We start from the raw sequence: 19651 nt of genomic DNA on the forward strand, positions 1-19651 counted from the left end.
ATGATATTCATTCATTTCCCAAATAATTTTACCCTTTTTAATCAGAAACAAAATTAGGCAATCAACTTTACCAGGAAAGGAAGAATCTAATTACATATTTGGGGAGATAAATTAGATGGGTAAATCACCTCAATATCTAAACACTTAAGCATAATTGACACAGGATAATATTATATCTAAATCTTTTGTTTGTTTGTTTGTTAATTCTCACTCGAGGAGATTTTTCCATTGATTATTAAGGAGAGTGGAAAAGAGAGGGAAAGACAGAGAAAAACATCGATGTGAGAGAAACACATCGATGTGAGAGAAACACATCGATTGGTTGCCTCCTGAATGAGCCCCAACCAGGGCCCAGGCCAAGGAGGAGCCTACAACCAAAGTATGTGCCCTTGACCAGAATTGAACCTGGAACCCTTCGGTCTGCAGGCTGGTGGTCTATCCACTGAGCCAAACCGGCTAAGGCTATCTAGATCTTAAAGTTTGCAAAGTGTTTCTTGGATAGTGAAAGAATAAATTGACACTAATTTCTAAACCACTTTATGAGGTTTTTATAAGTTAAGAAAATCAAGAATAAAATCTAAAAGATAGCTATTTGTAGCAAACCACTACATTGATACTGAAATGCATTTACCTATCACATTTGACAAAAATCATACCTAATTATTCTAATTAAATCTCCGAGCAAATTAGAGTGAGTCATCATTTACCAAATTCTCTTCTGAGCACCAAATAGGTTAGAGGAAACCATTATCAAAAATGACATCTTACATTCTCCTTTCTCTTTATTTTCTTTCCATAAACCTTTCATTTTAACTCTATAGAAATAGAATTAGAGGAGAAAATTAGAATGAGAACATTTTTGTTTTTAATATGTTGAAATGGAAGTTCTATAAAGTACTACCCTTACTCTGGGATCTGAAATCAATTATAGGTGTCTCCTAGACCAGTGATGGCGAACCTAAGACACGCGTGTCAGAGGTGACACGCGAACTCATTTTTTTGCTTGATTTTTCTTTGTTAAATGGCATTTAAATATATAAAATAAATATCAAAAATATAAATCTTTGTTTTACTACGGTTGCAAATATCAAAAAATTTCTATATGTGACACGGCACCAGAGTTAAGTTAGGGTTTTTCAAAATGCTGACACGCCGAGCTCAAAAGGTTCGCCATCACTGTCCTAGACCTTAAATAAAATTTAAAACTACATTTATAACACCAATTTTTGGGACCCCTAGATTGCAGTCTCCTTGTAGACATGAGTGCTTTGGATGATTATTTTATAATTATGTTGGCAAAGGCCACTATAAATGTACTGCTTTGGTCCTAGCAGTATACTTTGATAGTATTAGCCCATTTGAAAGGTCTAGGCCTCCAAAAAGAGCAGATTCCAGTGGTCAGTTTATTCTTGGATCATCTGGCCCTGCGAAACTATCTCCCAGTTCAACTTCACTCAGCTCTGGTTGTACCAGAAAACGCTTCTATTCTCTCAGACCTGGCCACCTGCCTATCTGACAAGTATGTTCAGGAAGCATACCAAAAATATATACCAGAAACATGTGTGATTTTTAGATTTTCTTGAGGGACATTTCTATCAAGCTGTGGAACCTTTTTTAGAAGGTTCCACAGCTTCAAGATCAAAATTTTCTGTCTGTGAACTTTCATAGTTGAGAACAAACCTGTCACTGGGCAAAGGTGCAGTCATTTTTCCTACCAAAAGATGGCATCAGCTCTCAGAGGAAGTCATTTTAGTCTAGATAATGCTCACAAACATGATTAACCATATCATGCCAACTAAGTGCAATACAAAAGATCGTATTGAAAGTGTGTTGATAGGGACAGACACATAATTACAACAGAAACTAAATTTATTTTTAAAGCTTCAAAGAGAAAACATGGTAAATGCCAGATTTGGGATGGGATCTGTTTTTCTGCGATGGAAACAATTCTGAAGGACAGAGAAAGTTGTATGTTGGCTCAGCCAGAGGAGTGTGCCTGTACAGTCAACAGTTAATCAGCAGATGAGGAAAAGCAATTAACAAATGGAAAAGGTTTTGGTCATAACTAAATGGTAAGCATCTCTACCAGATGCCTTTTAGTTTCACATTAATTCAGAGGGAAAAGCAGGGATTTTAAGAACTTAAAATGCTACGAAACAGTAGTCACAAGGTTTAAAAAATAGTATTCACTGTTCCAGAGCCATGTTCTTGCTCTCACAAAGCTTATAGTCTGATAGGAAAGACGGAAAACAAATGCAAAAACAGGAGGAATTAAAATAGAGGTAAATGATATGAAGAAAATAAAGAAGTGGCAAGGCTCTTAAATGAGCCTTGTTGAACTGACACCTGAATGACCTGAGGAAGAAGCAGGAGTAACTCATGTGAAGAACGGGGGTACCAGCATTCCAGGCAGACAGGACAGGTCACTGCTGGGGAAACAGCGTTGCATGTATGAGAGAAACAGGGCTGTTCAGCTGGATCATAGTAAAGCAAAGGGAGGGTGGAGGCAGAGACCAGGTCATATAGGACCACAAAGACTCTAGTGTAAGCATTAGAATTAACCAATTGATTTGACAAAAATCATAGTCTGAGTCTGAATTTTGGGAGAGCCATCTCTGCAAGTTTATGTCAACAATTAGCCTGTTTTCTAAAACTAGAACAATATGTACTCATTAGAGGATATTTAGCAATTATAGAAAAAATATAAAGAAAGTAAAAGTGGTATTGAAAAACTCAGAATCCATCCTGCAAGTTATAGATCCTGAACAGAGATCAACTTTTGTGTGTTTCGTAAGAGAAAAAAAATCATTTATCACAAAGTAACATTTATCACTTACGCTCATGCGCGTGCACACACACACACAATGTATCAGTTAAAAAAATTTAAAACTTGCTTTTAAAAGAATGTATGGAAATTTCTTTAAGAAATTATCTATCTTCTTCTATATTTGTAAAAGGCTAATATGTAAAGTGTCCCCTCGGGAGTTTGACTGGGAGACCAGGAGTTCAATCCCTCACTATGACGTGCACTGACCACCAGGGGGCAGTGCGGAATGAAGGAAGGCCCTAGCCAGCAGCCTGCAGCCATGGGAAGGAAGGCCCCGGCTGAAGGAAGGCCCCAATTGGCCCTGATCACCGGCCAGGCCTAGGGACCCTACCTGTGCACGAATTTCATGCACTGGGCCTCTAGTCCTTAACACATTAAGTGCTCTGTCAGTTACCGGTGACTGATGCTACATTTTCTGTCCCAAAGACAAAAAAGGCTGGGCGCTTAACGTGTTAAATGAAAGTGTATCATTGATTTAAACAGTATTTTTAAAATTCAGCTAGGATTAATAGACTGTTGTTTCTTTTTTTAGGTTTGCAGATTTTATCAGGGGTATGCTGAAATTAATTCTTCTCCTCCTGTTTTCTGGGGCTACATTATCATCCACGTGGTTCACCCTCACCTGTTTGAACAGCATCACACACCTGCCTTTAACCACAGGTAAACACTGACTTTTGAACTTTGAATAAATATTTGTAGTTCATAGAAGTATGTATATTTTGACAGCCATCAAACCATTATCCCATCTAAAAAAAGCTCAATAAATAACTAAAAATGTAATATTTTCACTGGTATTTTACATATGAAAAAGAAGTATTATCTTTAACCCAAGCTATATAACATAAGCTTATATGCTTTTAACATTCATATCAGTGCATAATACAAAGATTTTTATCTTCTTTATAGCCATTACATCATTGTAGGACAGTAAAGAAAATGAACAAAGGCAAAAAGCTATGATGTTTGTAGTACACTTTAGTAAAATCCTTGAACCAGCAACAATATTTTATAGTTAGTATAATTACATCATCAATACGAAACAAAACTCACTGGAAATATCTGTTGGAAGTATATTAGAGGCAGCTTACTTAGCTCATCCAATTGACCTGAAACATTTATAGTTGTTGTTTTTATTGTTGTTATTAGTATCATTGGGGGTCTGTATTCGTTTTCTGTGGCTGTTATAATAAGTTACCACAAAAGTAGTAGCTTAGACCAACACCAATTTATCTTACATTTCTGTACGTTAGAAGTCCAGCTTGGATCTCCCTAGGGCCTAGGCTAAAATGAAAGTGTGGGCCGACTCGGGAAGAACTGTTTCCTTGCCTTTTCTATCACATTCCTTGGCTTGTGGCTCCTTTCCTCCATCTTTAAAGCCCAGGACAGCCTGTTACATCCTCCTCACATTGTATCATCTGTGCCTCTCTTCCTCTGAACTCTCACCTTCGGTCTCCCTCTTCCACTTTTAAGGATCCTTGTGATTACATTGAGCCCATCCAGATAATCTAGGATAGTCTCCCAATTTTAAAGTCAGCTGATTAGTAAACTTAATTCCAAAGATAACATGTTCATGGATTCCAGGGATTAAGACATAAATATATTTTGGGTTAGGATTAGGGGGATATTGTTCTGCCTACCACAGGATCTTTGTAAAATTACTATGACAGCCCAGCCAGTGTGGCTCCATGGTTGAGCTTCAACCTATGACCTTCAACCAAAGGTCACAGTTTGATTCCTAGTAAGGGCACATGCCCAGGTTGAGGGCTCGATCCCTAGTGGGGGTGTGCAGGAGGCAGCTGATCAGTGATTCTCTGTCATCATTGATGTTTCTATCTCTCCCTTCCCTTCCTCTCTGAATTAAAACATTTTTAAAAATTACTATGACAAATTATTTTATAAATCAAGGGATTCTGTTTCTTTTTTTTCACTTTAACAAAAGATTAAGATTCATGCACTAGTCTCTCTTATCCATGGGGGATATGTTCCAAGACTCCCAGTGAATGCCTGAAAGTCCAGAGAGTACTAAACCCTAAATATACTATGTTTTTTTCCTATACGTAAGTACCTTTTCACTTAAAGAAAACTCTTTATGGCTTCTGTTTGGCATATTCTAATTGCCAGCATCTTTTGTGCTTTTGGACCATTATTAAGTAAAATAAGGGTTACTGGCACAATCCCTGAGCTACCATGACAGTTGATCTGATAACAGAGACTACTCAGTGAGTACCGGGCAGGTAGCATATACATTGTATGCATCGTGGATGTGGGGACAATGATGATTCATGTCCCAACCTGGCTGGAGTTCGGGAAGGTGACAATGAGAGATTTCATCACCCTACTCAGAAAAGTGTGTAATTTAAAACTTATAAATTACTTATATCTGGAATTTTCATTTAATAATTTCAGACTAAGGTTGAGCTCAGGTAACTGAACCTGCAGAAAGCAAACCCACAGATAAGGGGGGACTACCATATTTTTTTACTTCATTTGCAATTAATATTCAGCCACCTGTTGGATTATGTGTTTAATTCTAGGCTTATTTGCTGTGAAGGTAGATTGTAGGATTATAGGGTTATTTGTTATACCAAGCACTTATATGGGTAGGAGTGAATAGTCTGAAAGTGGCTCTGTTGCCACCTATTATCCAGGGGCATGCATGTTCCCTGGGACTCCATGAGAGGAAGGTTCCTTGTCTACAGATAATTAAGGAATACTACACATCCCAATTTGGACTTATACTGTCTGTAATAAAAGGACCACCACTTGAGATGTAAGGGGGAGGGGGACAAGTCCTTCCAATGCACTCATTTATTTGGGAGTTCCTACCCTTTCATGGTAATAATAGGGAAACAGGATACAGTTGTCCTATAGCCATGATTACCAAACTGTGCCAAGCGAGCTGCCCTGGAGTGCCACAGCGAACTCACAAGGCAACACGGGCTATTTTAAATTTCCAAAGGAAACGGATATTCCACATCTGCCAGACACGGTGCGAGCCTCTAGTTCCAGGCAGTTTCCACTTTCAGCATGGATCCTGCTACGTTATTTTTGATGATGTCTTGGCAAAGTTAGGTTTTCTGCAGTTGCTATGATAAAAAGCAAATACTGCCAAAAATCAACGTGGAACAGGAAATGAGAGTGGTGGTGTCAATCTGATTCTAAGATCTGAGAAGTTGTACAGTGCCCATCAGATGCACACATCCCATTAGTAGGTAACTGTGGTTATTTAAGAATGAAATAAAAACATTTATTTCAATATTTGGGTGTTATTTTTTAAAATAGCTACTAAACTGTTAGGACATATATATTTTTTAAATTGTTTGGCTCTAGCTATGTAATTAACACAATTGTTAGCTGTTTCTCTTGGCTTTGGAGCACCATGAAAAATTTACTGAGACAGAACGGCTGCTGAGAGGGCAGGTTTGAAACCTCTGCTCTATACCACCCTGGGAATCCTCTGTAATGTTTATCGCTTTGCCTATAAAGCCCAGTGTCCAGAGTAATCATTTTTGGATATTACGTACTTTTTATACATTAACATTCCTACTTTAGGGTTTTGAGCAATTTGGGAAAGTATTCTGGGCCATAATTTTATTTTATTCTGGTATAATTTCATAGTTTAGCAGTTGTACAACATTCTGGTGCAACAGTTTTGGTTTATAACTTTTCTTATTCATGGCATTATGCTCAGATTTTTGTGTGATATTGTATGTCAAGTATGCATCTGTTAGATTTTACAAGAACACGGTCATGAGTACCCAACGAACAGATTTCTTTCCCTTGAATTAAGTGTAAAATACTCATTATAAGATAGTACATTCATTAAATTATATGTATTTTCTAATTAACATAAATTAACAGTTTTATCTCTAGATGGAGGCACTAGGAATGAATTTAACTTTTTACCTCCTTTTTTTGGTTTGGGATTTGTATAATGAACATACTTTTATAATCAGGAAAAAAAAAGTATATATTTGAAAACAATACATCTTTTTTAATCTTAAAAGAAAATTGATGTAACTGAACCTGGTCACAACTGTTTTCCCAATTTGTCCCTGAAAATATGTTGGACAGAAAGGAAAAACATAATTCTAAATTAAATCAAGACCATAATTGAAAGGTTGAGTTTGACTTGGCCATCTTAACAACTACTGAATTTATAAATTCTACTGTTGTTTTCAACTGCAAGTCAGTTTTTGAATGTCTCTTAGATACTCCTGAAAGATGCATTTTAAATATATTTTACATTTATATTTTATACATACACTGGGTTAAGGACTAGATTTGTTCACATTCCTTCTCTTGATTATAGTATATTTTTTTTGTCTTTCCTGATACCACTTAATAGTTACTTGAGTGTATGTTTCATCTCCTCTAAAAATGTGGAGCATGAATTTGTGCCTTATAAATTCTGACCTCAACTCTCACCATAGTACCTACCACAAGCCCTGAGGAATGAATGAATGAATGAGTGAGTGAATGAATGAATGCAATGAATATATTATCTCCATTTTGATTCTCAGTAGACATGACTTATTGCAAGTAGTAGTCAGCAATCATGCCCACTCTTTGTTATTCAGCACTAGCTGTAGGAAGGCAAAAGGGCACATTTTAGTGGAACAGTGGAGCATTTGAATAAATCTGTCACAGATATTCTTACTGCCTTTGTAAAAATCTGATCTCATTCCTCTTAAGAAAAAGAGGTTTCACGAAGAGGAACTTACTATAAAACCTAATTATAGACAAAGTTAGACCTTGGAGCTATTTAAAGTCAGTAATGGAAAATTCATGTTTCTTTTTTTTACCACAGTCATTCTTTTTTTAATCAGGAAAATATCTAGCCTTATTCCCCATTTCTAGCAAACTTAGTATGTCTGTTACTGCTTTTTCTATATCAGAAGAATCTACATGAAAAGCACTTGAAAATATATTCATTAATTGTAACAGTTGACAAAATAAATTAAAAGCTAGTTAATTTTGTTCAACCCTTGTGTTGTAAATGCTAACTACTACTAAAAACCTTCTATGGCAATCTTTTTGTAATCCACTGATCTTGACATTATTGTGCCATACAGAAGAAAACTGGATCATTTCAGTTGTGTAAAGGCATACTGTTTTGCTATATGTACTTGCTTACACACATCTTCTTGTAGGCTATCAGCAATATGCTTTTATTTCCTTAAGGAAACTTAATATTTAAAATTGCATTATATCTTTATTAATTGAAGCATCTACAATAGGGAAAATAAATAAACTCTTGACTAGATAATGCAAGTTTCAAAATCTTGAAGCTATGCCATGAACAAAATTATGAAAATACATTATTCACCTTATCTGAGAACTTGATGTCTAGCCCTGTTAGCCACAACTCAGTCATTTTTCACAGAACAGATGAATAGTTTGAAAATGGCATTTTGAAAAATGTTAGCACTTTGGTGTTGAGTTTGCTGAAACAATATAATTTGGGTGTTTAACAGAAGTTGCCTTGGGAGACATTTTTCCTCTAATTCAAGTTACTAGAATGCCATGATGGTGATGTCAGAAACAGATAGTGGAAGGGGAATAAAGGGGATAATTAGCTAGACATGAGCCCCTTGAGAGTGATACCTGACTACAAGCTGACTTCAAGTGATATTTGAAGAAAGAAAACATATTTGTTTGTACTGAAAGGCATGTGACATAAATAGGGGAGAGCTTTATCCTCGTATTATATTTTCATGTATGTTGCATTTATTAAGATAATTATGTCCCATTTTAATTAGCATGTAAAGAAGTAAAAACATAATTGCCAAAAATGGGTGGTAAATAAGAAAATTCAGGCCCTGGCCCGTGTGTCTCAGTTGGTTAAGTATCGTCCTATGCACTGAAGGGTTGCCAGTTCGATTCCCGATCAGGGCACATGCCCAGGTTGCTGGTTTGATCCCCATTTGGGGTACGTATGAGAGGCAATCAATCGATGTTTCTCTCTTACATTGATGTTTCTCTCTCTCTCTCCCCTCCTCTTTCTCTAAAATCAATAAAAACATATTAGAAAACAAATATTTTTTTAAAGAAAATTTAGAAAAGAATGATGAACATGATTAAAGAAATGCATATTATTATCCCAAGAAACCAGAAACACCAATCAGAAAGGATATATGCACCCAGATGTTCATAGCAGCACAATTCACCATAGCTAAGATCTGGAAACAGCCTAAGTGCCCATCAGTAGATGAATGGATTAGAAAACTGTGGTACATCTACACGATGGAATACTATGCTGCTGTTAAAAAGAAGGAACTCTTACCATTTGCAACAGCATGGATGGAACTGGAGAGCATTATGCTAAGTGAAACAAGCCAGTCAATGAAGAAAAAATACCACATGATCTCACTCTTTCATGGATAATTAAGACCATTACAAACTTTTGAACAATAATAAATACAGTGGCAGAGCTGCCTCAAACTGATTGTCGGACTTCAGTGGTAAGGCCAGGGAGGGTTGGGGGACAGGAGGGAGGGGAGTAAGAGATCAACCGAAGGACTTGTATGCATCCATATAACCATAACTAATGGACATAAGACACTGGGGGGTAAGGGAGGGCAGGGGCTTGTCAAGGGTGGGGGGGAAAAAAAAGAGAAAAAAAAATGCATATTATTAAGGAAATTAGGGGTATTGAGGGATAAATTAGGGATATTAAGAAGATTAGAAATGACTTATTTTCAATTTTTATGAACTAAAAATGATTATTACTCATGTTTATGACTGATCAAGAATGAAAAAATAGAACATAGATTAAAAGAAGAAAATGAATTTGTGAAAAATCTGAAATGTAAGTCATGAAATGCTCAAAGGGCCTATTGCGGAAGACCATGTACTGTTTGTTTATCCATGAGATTGTCAAGAACAAATAATTTTCCAGGGAGAATCTGTATTTCTTGAAGGTAGAGGGCTTGACCAGGTGATCAGTGTTTCATGATTTAATAGTACATCGCTTTCTTCAGAACCTTAAGTAATTCTTTGGGAGCTTGAAAGTTACTGATTAAACCTATATCTACGATATCTGATTTCACACTAGTCTCTATTCTGGGACCATTGTTACAATGGATTATTAGTTGCGCCTTGTTCCTGCGAGATAATTACTTCTAGCCCTTAGAGACTCTAAACATAACCATCAACCTTTGGAGGACTAGACTGTGTCAACAAAGAGGCTAAACAAGGGACACCACAAATTAATAACACAAAGAAAGAAAATCATCTCCACTGCTGAATACTGCAGCAAAATATGCCCATCCTCTTCTGGAACCACAGTTTGATGCACTGCATATTTTAATTATGGTAGATCACGAAGGCCACAGCAGTCATTTTTAGGAAGGAAATATGAGGCTGAAAAGAAGCACAGCTCAGTGATATAGGAATGTGTATCAGTGTGTGTGTATGCATACATATGTATTCTGTCTGTTCCACACGCTCAAAATCTATGAAGAAAGACTGTGTAGTTAACAATGTGGGTGTTTACTTTCTCTTTATAGGTATGTCTTTATTTCCAAAAGGATTTGCAATATCAAGTTTAGATTGTAGAAATATTTTTAGTAAAGGTTTAATATAATAATTCCGTTATTTTCCTAACTTTATCATAAAATAAAAATTCAATCAATATGCACAAGAATAAAAGTTTATCTAATAAACAGTATTAATGTTATAAACCTACTCTTTAGGGAAATTTCTTGATTCTAATTGTTAATAATTCATAATAAAAATGTATTGTTATTTTGTAATCCTTATTTCTTATTTATAATGCTTTTTAATAAAACCACAAACAAATTCTCTATTATTCTTATCTATCTAGAAGCACCTATAAGATTTTTGCTTTTCATATCCTAGTTAAGCTCTCTTGCCTACATCTTTTAATTTTGTTATTGATCTACTAAAATGAATCCTGGTCATCATCTGATATAACTTATCATCCCATAAATGTATCAGTGTATCTCTTTCATTACCATCCAGATTGATCTTCATCACACTGCAATTTGAATACCTCCCCAAAGAGAACGCACATTACCAGTTCTGTTGTTAGTCAGCTCTGGGTCCTGGGAAATGCTTCCTTCCATTGAAATAACTGATGTGGAACAACACGGCTTCCACAGAGCAGGCCAGCTCCCTCCCTCTTCCATTAATGGCCCTCAAAACATTTGAAGACATTTATCATGTCTGGCCTTAGCCTTTTAATCTAACCATCCCCCAGTTCCTATAACTCTTTCTCACTGGACTTGGATTCCACACCAGTGACCAGCATAGTCACTCTCTTCTAAACCTACCATTGCTTGTCATTGTCCTTCTTAAAATGTACTGCTAGAGTTTAGCACACCTTTCCTGCTGCACTCAGCACTTAAGATCAGGAGGCTTTTATTTCTCATGATTAGACATTGCTTTTTCTAAGAGAATGAAGAATAATTATCTCCCGAACTCTTTTTGTGCATGTAAATGGCTGCTGAGCCAATAGGCATCTATCATATTTCTTTAGATTCAGAGTGATTTGAGGACAGAGTATGTCCTATTAATTGTTCTAGTATAGTGGCTTACATACATATAATAGGCTCCTGATAAATGATTTTGAAGAAAGACTTAAGCTAAAGTTTTCCCTGTTATATGCCTAAGCAATAATTTTTGGACTCATTTTGCATTTATCACGATTAAAGTTCATCTCTTTCTTTGTAACCTTTTGGTGCTCTATTTTTGATTTCTGTCATCTGTCATATGTGCAGTCACTTCCAGCTTTGTACTGAATACAGATTTGAGGAGCATGCCTGTTGTGTCAATACCATTGAATAAAGGAAATACCAAGCCTTGTTTGTGTTTTTCCAACCTGACACAGTGGCTTGATGGAAAACATGCTGGATTCTGTAGGCCTAATTACATTATTTTTACCACTGCTAACTCACTTTGTTCCTAAATAAGTCCTTTTGACCTTCAGAACTTTGGTCAGTTCATCTGTAAAATACCTTACCTGCCTCAAAGAGTTGATAGGATGATAAAATATGATAATATATTTGAAAGTATTTTCAAAAATGTTTTTAAAAGTATGTAAATCCAAGATTTGAAATTGTTCTTGTTATTGATATCTTGAGAATCTCATTAGATGTTGAGTGGAAATAGTCCTTATCTGAAATTTTGTGTTTGTTTTATAACTGCTACTCATCTAAGGTTTGAGTATTTTGGTTAAAAAATGTATTTATACATAGTTTTATTTCCCTAAAGTTTAGTAATTTGGTTTGTCATTGGGAGCAGGGTTGGGGGACCAGATGTTCAGGGTTATGATCCAATTCATGTTCTTGAAACACATCCATTGTAACTGTATTTTGTGCTACACAGGGCTTTGTGTTTTTATAATTTAAATTAGGGCCTGTGAATTTTGTTAGCTTCTTTGAAAGAACTCTACATCAGCATTGTGTTTGTTCTGCTAAATTACCTTGGCTTTTTAATTGAAAGGCAGTCTGTTATAATTTTAGTATGAGTACTATAGAAAGTCATGGAAATATTTAATGATCATGTAGTTTGAACCCTCTCTGACGAGCAGAAAATTATCTTGTCTGCCTGACTTTTAATAGATGACATTCACCCACTAGATCTGCCAAACCAGTATATAAAGACAGTGTATCAGGCTCTAAACTGCAAACTCAAATGGAAGCCAAATTCAGGCTCTTAAAAATCAGCTTCTACTTTCGGCATGCCCCAGAACACTGGGGAGGAATATTTTAAATCAGTCCTGACAGCCACCTTCCCCCATTCTGCTTATGGAGATCTTAATTTAACCCTTTCCTGTGCAAATTACTTTGATTCTTTAGTTTCTACAATAAGAAGTGATTTCAGCATATCCATCGAGTGTAAAACAACCTTTTGCTGATCTTTTTTTGTTTTGTTTTGTTAATCCTCACCCAAGGATATTTTTCTATTGATTTTTAGAGAGAGAGAGTGACAGAGAGAAACATCAAAGTGAGATAGACACATCGATTGGTTGCCTCCTGCATGCACCCCAGCCAGGGCCAGGGAACCTGCAACCAATTTATGTACCCTTGACTGGAATCGATCCCAGGACCCTTCATTCCTCGGGCTGACACTCTATCCACTGAGCCAAACTGGCTAGGCTTGCTCATCATTTTTATAGTAATACTAGTGGCCCAGTGCACGAATTTGTGCACATTGAAAGGAAATTAATTAGAAGAAATATTTTAATATTGCTGTTCGCCCTTTCTCTATAATAGAAGTGTCAACCAAAATCACAATCGACAGTGACAGATCGAAACACACGCATGTGATTGGCGCCAGCAAGAGCTTTACATATATATAGATAATGCTTAATTAGACCTGCTTTCTGATTTAGCTAAACTTTCTCCAGCCCAGTGAAGCACCCCAACTTCTCTTTCAGGTAATTGTCAGCAACACAGCAGGAAATATCAACACGAAGCAGATTGTTATTGTAGATCATGCAGGGAGAACAAAGGGTAAAATATTTAACTGCAGCAGTGCTTGACTCTATTCTGCGCAGTGAGAAAACCTGACGTCATTTTCAAGGTCCACCATTTCTTACTTCTTTTCAGTCGGGTAAAGTTTTTAAACTTCCTAAATCTTTCCAGCTAATTAAAAGAAAATAGGATTCCACTGAGTCTCCTATCTACCTACTCCAGGACTTCTGTCAGGATCAAATGAGATGAGGCATGGGAAAACACTTCACAGACATTTGATTAAATTGTGAAATATTTCCACCTGGCTATAAAGCAAGTCATCTTCCTGGGCTGAAGAAACTGCAAGGAGTCTAGTCGCTAGGGAGAGGAAGCCAGGCATTGCTATGTGACATCATTACCCAGCACCCACAGTCACCGTTTTGGGGCCGCATTTTGCACCATGGGGTCCCGGAAGCATCAGTTACAATTTGGTGGGGTTGGTGTCATTCCGGGGTGGTGGCAGGGCCTGTGTCCCACTTGGGAGAAGCCAAGTGTTGCTTTGTGGGCACCATGTCCACGGTGCCATTTCTCTGTGCACATCACAGCAGCACCAGTCGGACACTTAGCATATTAGCCTTTTATATATATAGACTAGTGACCCGGTGCACGGATTCATGCACATTGAAAGGAAGTTAATTAGAAGATGGCCAGCGGGGAAGGACTGGGCAAGACAGACCGGAAATGCCCTGGAGCCAACCTCCCATGGTCCCTCCCCAGCTGGCTGCACCTGGGGTGGCGCCATGGCTCAAAGGGTGTCTACATAGTGAGCAGGGTCCCTCTGGCATGTAGGGTCCCTTGGCCTGGCCTGTGGAGATCAGGCTGAAACCAGCTCTCCGATATCCCCTGAGGGGTTCCAGGGTGCGAGAGGGCGCTCTGCAAAGTTGCTGTTGTGCAGGGTGTGGAACGCAAACACAAGTGTGCAGTAAACCAGATTCAGGGCCAACAGTGCCCCAGCAACAACATAATCCACAGCCAAAGGTGGAATCACGTGGCCCCACGAGGAATCGGGATCCCTCCTCTCTGGTTTTGGGGTGCGTCATCCGAGAACTGCTGCTGCCAAGTCACTGCAGCTCTGCAGCTCCTGCATTGAGCATCTGTCCCCTGGTGGTCAGTGCGCATCATAGCTACCGGTCGGACAGTTGGACACTTAGCATATTAGCCTTCTATATATAGAGACACGAAGCAAACATCGAGAGTAAGAGAGTTGAATGAAAATACTCACTTTTTTATTACTGGCCTCTGAAGTAATATATTATTCATCATAGCACATTTTTCCTGTGTATAACAGGAATTCTAGTAAATAAAATGGGAATGTTTATGTCAAGGCTCCTGCACCAAGACTGGGTTATGTGGCTCCCAGGTGCAGACATCATTGATGAGTCAGTGAGCTAACAATTTTGCATGAAGGGGCGTTAGATGAGCTACCAATTCGCTATTTTATTAATGAAATTTCCCTTTTTATTTTGTCAAATAGGCAAGATATACACATAGTTAAAAAAAAAAACAACTCAAATTCAAATGGTAGATAAAGGGTATACAATGAAAAATGTCTACTTTCCTGTGCCCCCAATTTCCCTCTCTAGAGGCAACCCTGAATGTCAGTTTCTTGGGTATTTGCCCAGAAAATTCTATACATTTGCAAATGTGTGAGTATCCTTTTTAAAAATATAACACTTGTACCTTTTTTACTTACATATCTTAGATGTCCTTAATATCAGTACATATAAAGTTAATTCATTTTTAATTATTGTGTAATGTATCTTTGTTTGGATATTTGATAAATTTTTTCATAACCAACCTCCTATTGGTAGACATTTAGCTTGGTTGTAATATTTTCATGCTACAAACAATTATTTCAGTGAGTCTGCTTTATATACTTGGACTTGCAGGATAAATTCCTAGATCTGGAATTGCTGGGTCAAACAGTGTGCATTATTTATTTTGATAGACATTTTCAATTACCCACCAGAAGATAAATTATTTACAGCTCCATCAACAAAGTTTAATCACAATAAAAATTTTATTTTTCCAATGACCAAGATTTCCTCTTCCCTTCCCACAGTTTAGATACCTAAGAAACCAAAACTGGAAGATTTATAATGAGCATAAACTGAAGCCACGGGAGCTGCATGGCCATGAGAGATTTTCAGACAGGGCTCTTACCCTGCATCACCAGGCTCTCCTTCTCCGAGATATCCCAACTTTCTCTCTCTCTCTCTCTCTCTCTCTCTCTCTCTCTCTCTCTCTCTCTTTATCTACCTCTATCTCTATCTCTTTTCCTCCCTCCCTCTCTTTTTTGTATCATGATTGATAAAAATCAGCAAACTCAGATATCTCTTTTCAAGACTCCATACCCATAGATGGTCCCTTTTCAGTATGTCCTCATCATTACATTATCTTTCTTTTTTTAACAACATGCAATTATTCTATTATACAGAGATCATGATTATTTTGTAGGTATTATATTTGAATTTGCCTGATTATACATTACATGTGAGGGTATATATCCTTCAGAAATATAAATGTCAAAAGGATTATTTCCAAACATATTTTCTAAAAAATAGTAAGTCTGTCATAGGTTTATGAATTCTTAGCAGTAGCACTTTCTAGTTCTTAAGGGTTTGCTTCTTCCTGTCACTTATTTAAGTGTTGTCTTGTTTTACACTCCTAGGCCTGTCTGTGTTTGGGTCAATAGCCAAATCTGCTCTGATTATCATTAACTGCCCAATAAATTATTATAAAATGTTTTATAGATAGAATACTTTGTAAAAGCTACCAGTGATATTCCGTCCCTGGATTTCCTAATGGGTTACTAGTGAGTCATGTGTTAGGTAGAATTGGTGATTGAATTACATGACTATGTCTAGTAAATATACAGTGAGCATGTAGTGTTAGGTTTTGTTGTTTCCAGGAATCTCTTGACAATTACTTCATGATTTAAATGGTATTTATTGTAACTAGTAGATGCTTCCCATTTAATTTTGTGGGTAATTTGGTCACTGCTTTAGCCAGTAGCATGTTCTTTATTCACTGTCATCCTTTTGTTCTCTATTTTCATGTGTCGTCTATGCAAAGAAAGTCAAAGTAATCACCAGCTATTTATGTTATTAGAAGGAACTAAATATTTTATAACCCTGAAAGGCCAGTATAATTGGAAGAGGAAGTGGGAGTTGAGGTTAATTGGAGAAATTTTATTAGAAAACAGTGGATATTATTTTTTTACCCCTTCAACAATGTCTTAGACTGTTAATTATTGTAATCAGTATGATAAATTGTGGTAATTTGCTATGCTCTATGAATAATACATTAACAGATTTAGGATCACTCCTTCACTTTCTGTACAGAAATTTCTTTTCTTAACAAATATTTTTATTAAAAATATTTTCCTGGTAACCTTAACCTTAGAATAAGTTCTATGCATTATCACTAGTGGGTATGATATACTTATTAGTCTATAGGAAACATGTTTTAGATTTCTAAATAGGATATCATTTTTTCCTCACTGGTTCCATTTTTACCTTCAAATTAAAATTTGTGAAGGTTTGTATGTAAGCAGTTTGTATGTAGCAAATGATATAATTATTTGGAGTGGGGTGCATGTCTCTAAACTTTATTCTAAGAAAAAGAATAATGTCCTTATTCAAAAATTTCACTACAGAACAGGGTTAATAGGCTTTTTATTGACTAATCTAGGGTTCTAACTACTATTTTTTGTTGTTGTTAATCCTCACATTGATTTTTAGAGAGAGTAGGAGGGAGGGAGGGAGGGAGGGAAAGAAAGGAAGAGAGAGAGAGAGAGAGAGAGAGAGAGAGAGAGAGAGAGAGAGAGAGAGAAGCATCAATGTGAGAGAGACACATTGTTTAGTTGTTTCCTGTATGTGCCCCAACCAGGGCTGGGGATCAAACCTACAACCTAGGTATGCGCCCTTGACCGGGAATCGAACCCACAACGCTTGAGTTGCGGGCCAACACTCATTGGCCAGGACTCTAATTACTATTTATTATGCATTTCTGGATGAAATTTTTTTGTGTATCAAAAAGTTACACATTTTAAAACAACAGTTGACACAAAACTCATTCCAAAATTGAGGACTAATTCTATTTTAAGTGTTTCTTCTGGAATTACATACTGAATAATTTTTATTTTGTATTGGGAGGGTTGTTTTTTACCAGTCTCTTTAAAGATGTCACTTTCAGTAATACTTAATGTTTCTTATACTTATTCTTAGATTTTAAGTTCTCTTTAAAATGATAGAATGAGTCTAGATTTCAAATTTAGTTGCTATATTTTATCTATCTCTCTATGTGCCAGGAGTGTATGACTAAGGAGGAAGAATCCTTTTAATTATATTATAATGGTAAAATTGTTTCTGTGCTTTGGAATAAGCCATCAAAAAGATAAAACAATTAAACTGCTAAGCATCTAGCAACAAAACTTCTCCCTATCTGCCCACCGGAGCAAAGAGCTGACGGATGTATGATGCCTTGTCAAACATTATCAGCTGCATTGAAAAGAAATGAAACTGCAGAGTCAATACTTATAAGAGAGAAGACCCAGAAGACCTACCTGCTGGGACTCACGCTGCCACCGGGAAACTGACCTGTTTGTGTTTTTATTTCAGTGACGTTGTATGCCTCCTGTATTCTCCTGGGAGTGTTCTTGAATAGCAGTATACCTATATTTTTTGAGCTGTTTGTGGAAACTGTCTATCCAGTTCCAGAAGGAATTACTTGTGGCGTTGTCACTTTTTTAAGTAATATGTTCATGGGCGTGCTTTTACTTTTTCTCACATTTTATCACAAAGGTAAGAAAATTGGCTTCTTGTTTATTATCTAAACTAGAGGCCCGGTGCATGAAATTCATGCATGGGGTGGGGGCGTGTCCCTCAGCCCGGCCTGCACACTCTCCAATCTGGGATCCCTCTCTCAATCCAGGACCACTGGTTCCTAACCACTCACCTGCCTGCATGCCTAATGCCTCCAACTGCCCTCCCCTGCCAGCCTGGCCACCCCCAACTGCCCTCCCCTGCAGGCCTGGTCGCCCCCAACTGCCCTCCCCTGCTGGCCTGATCGCCCCTAGCCCCCTGCCAGCCTGATCTTGCCCCTAACTGCCTTTGTGTCGGCCCCCACCACCATGGCTATGTCCGGAAGGAAGTCAGACGTCCAGAAGATGGCTGTTTCACTGGTCTAATTAGCATATTACCTTTTTATTAGTATAGATGTGTTATGAGAGGGGTTTGTGGCACTGCTATATAGGGAACTTATATGGAGAATTTTCATTAAGACCAATTACTTTAGTTGAGCTTTTACATACTAATAAAAGAAAATACCTTCAGTGGTTTTTTTCAAATGCATCCTAACCTGATCTAATGTACCCTTACCCACCTCCTTGAATTTCTGATTTAATTAACCTGGACCAGGGTCCAGCATTTATAATTTTTATAAATTCTAATATGCAGGTTCCCATTGAGAACCACTGGTATATTACTTTAAAGAATATTTAGAATCTCCTGTCTTAACAGAGGTATATATTAATGTCAGGGGTACATAGTTTAAAGCCTTAGAATGAATGAGAGGTCACTCAAGGAGTGTATAGAGTGTATAGAACAGCACTGCCCAAACGGAGCTTTTTATGATAATGAAAATGTTTTTATCTACACTGTCCAGTACAGTAGCCACTGGCCACATGAAGCTAGTGCAATTAAGGAACTGGATTTTTATTTCATTTTAATTAATTCAAGTTTAAGTAGCTACTCATAGTCATGCAAGTATAGAGTGAAAAGAAGGTTGAAGTTAGGACCCGGGGGTACACATTTGAAGAAGAGGGAAATCTGTACAAAGAAGGAAGGGATGGGGTCCTGAACCCACGAAGAGGATTTGCCTTGCACAGAAGGAGATAGGAGAGAAGGCTGTGTCGATGGGCATGGAGGCAGATTCCTTTGCTGGGCAGAATATTGAAGGAGTTCATTCTAGATGGCATCACCGTTCTGCTTAGAAGCCAGTTCATCTATTAAGAGTTGGGGGGAAGAAGGTGGAGAACAGGCTTCAGGAGAGAATGAAATTTTCACATAACCTTTAAGGGGCAGGAGGAGGCGCTACGGGGACAGCTGGAGAGGTTGCGGGGTATGTTGAAGCAGGGCCACTGGTGTTTGGGTTCGTGGTTTGTATTTTTCTGTACAGTTGTTTGGTTTTCTCTGATGTTCTCTCTTCTGCAATCCAAATTCTGTTTTACTGTTTTCAGAAAATTTGGGCATAATTATCTAGAATTGTTTTTGCATGTTAAAATAAGAACTCATGCTTGTGACTCTGAATAGAAAGCTTTTATTAATTTCTACTAGATTTA

General features: G+C 37.3%; 1 protein-coding gene across 2 annotated transcripts in view; it reads left to right on the forward strand.

Moving 5' to 3' along the window:
* SLC49A4 (solute carrier family 49 member 4) overlaps positions 1 to 19651 on the forward strand; it is an 81787-nt gene that overhangs the window by 44059 nt on the left and 18077 nt on the right. The window contains exons 7-8 of one of the 2 annotated variants that reach the window (XM_070406344.1): positions 3360 to 3487; positions 17931 to 18113. In XM_070406344.1, coding sequence (XP_070262445.1) covers positions 3360 to 3487; positions 17931 to 18113 — 311 coding nt within the window. The remainder of the gene's footprint in view (positions 1 to 3359; positions 3488 to 17930; positions 18114 to 19651) is intronic. The other variant, XM_070406345.1, reaches the window with a different exon arrangement.

This window comes from Myotis yumanensis, unplaced genomic scaffold (genome assembly GCF_028538775.1).
Source record: "Myotis yumanensis isolate MYYU_CA2020_CCGP unplaced genomic scaffold, mMyoYum1.0.hap1 SCAF_2, whole genome shotgun sequence".
Lineage (NCBI taxonomy): Eukaryota > Metazoa > Chordata > Mammalia > Chiroptera > Vespertilionidae > Myotis > Myotis yumanensis.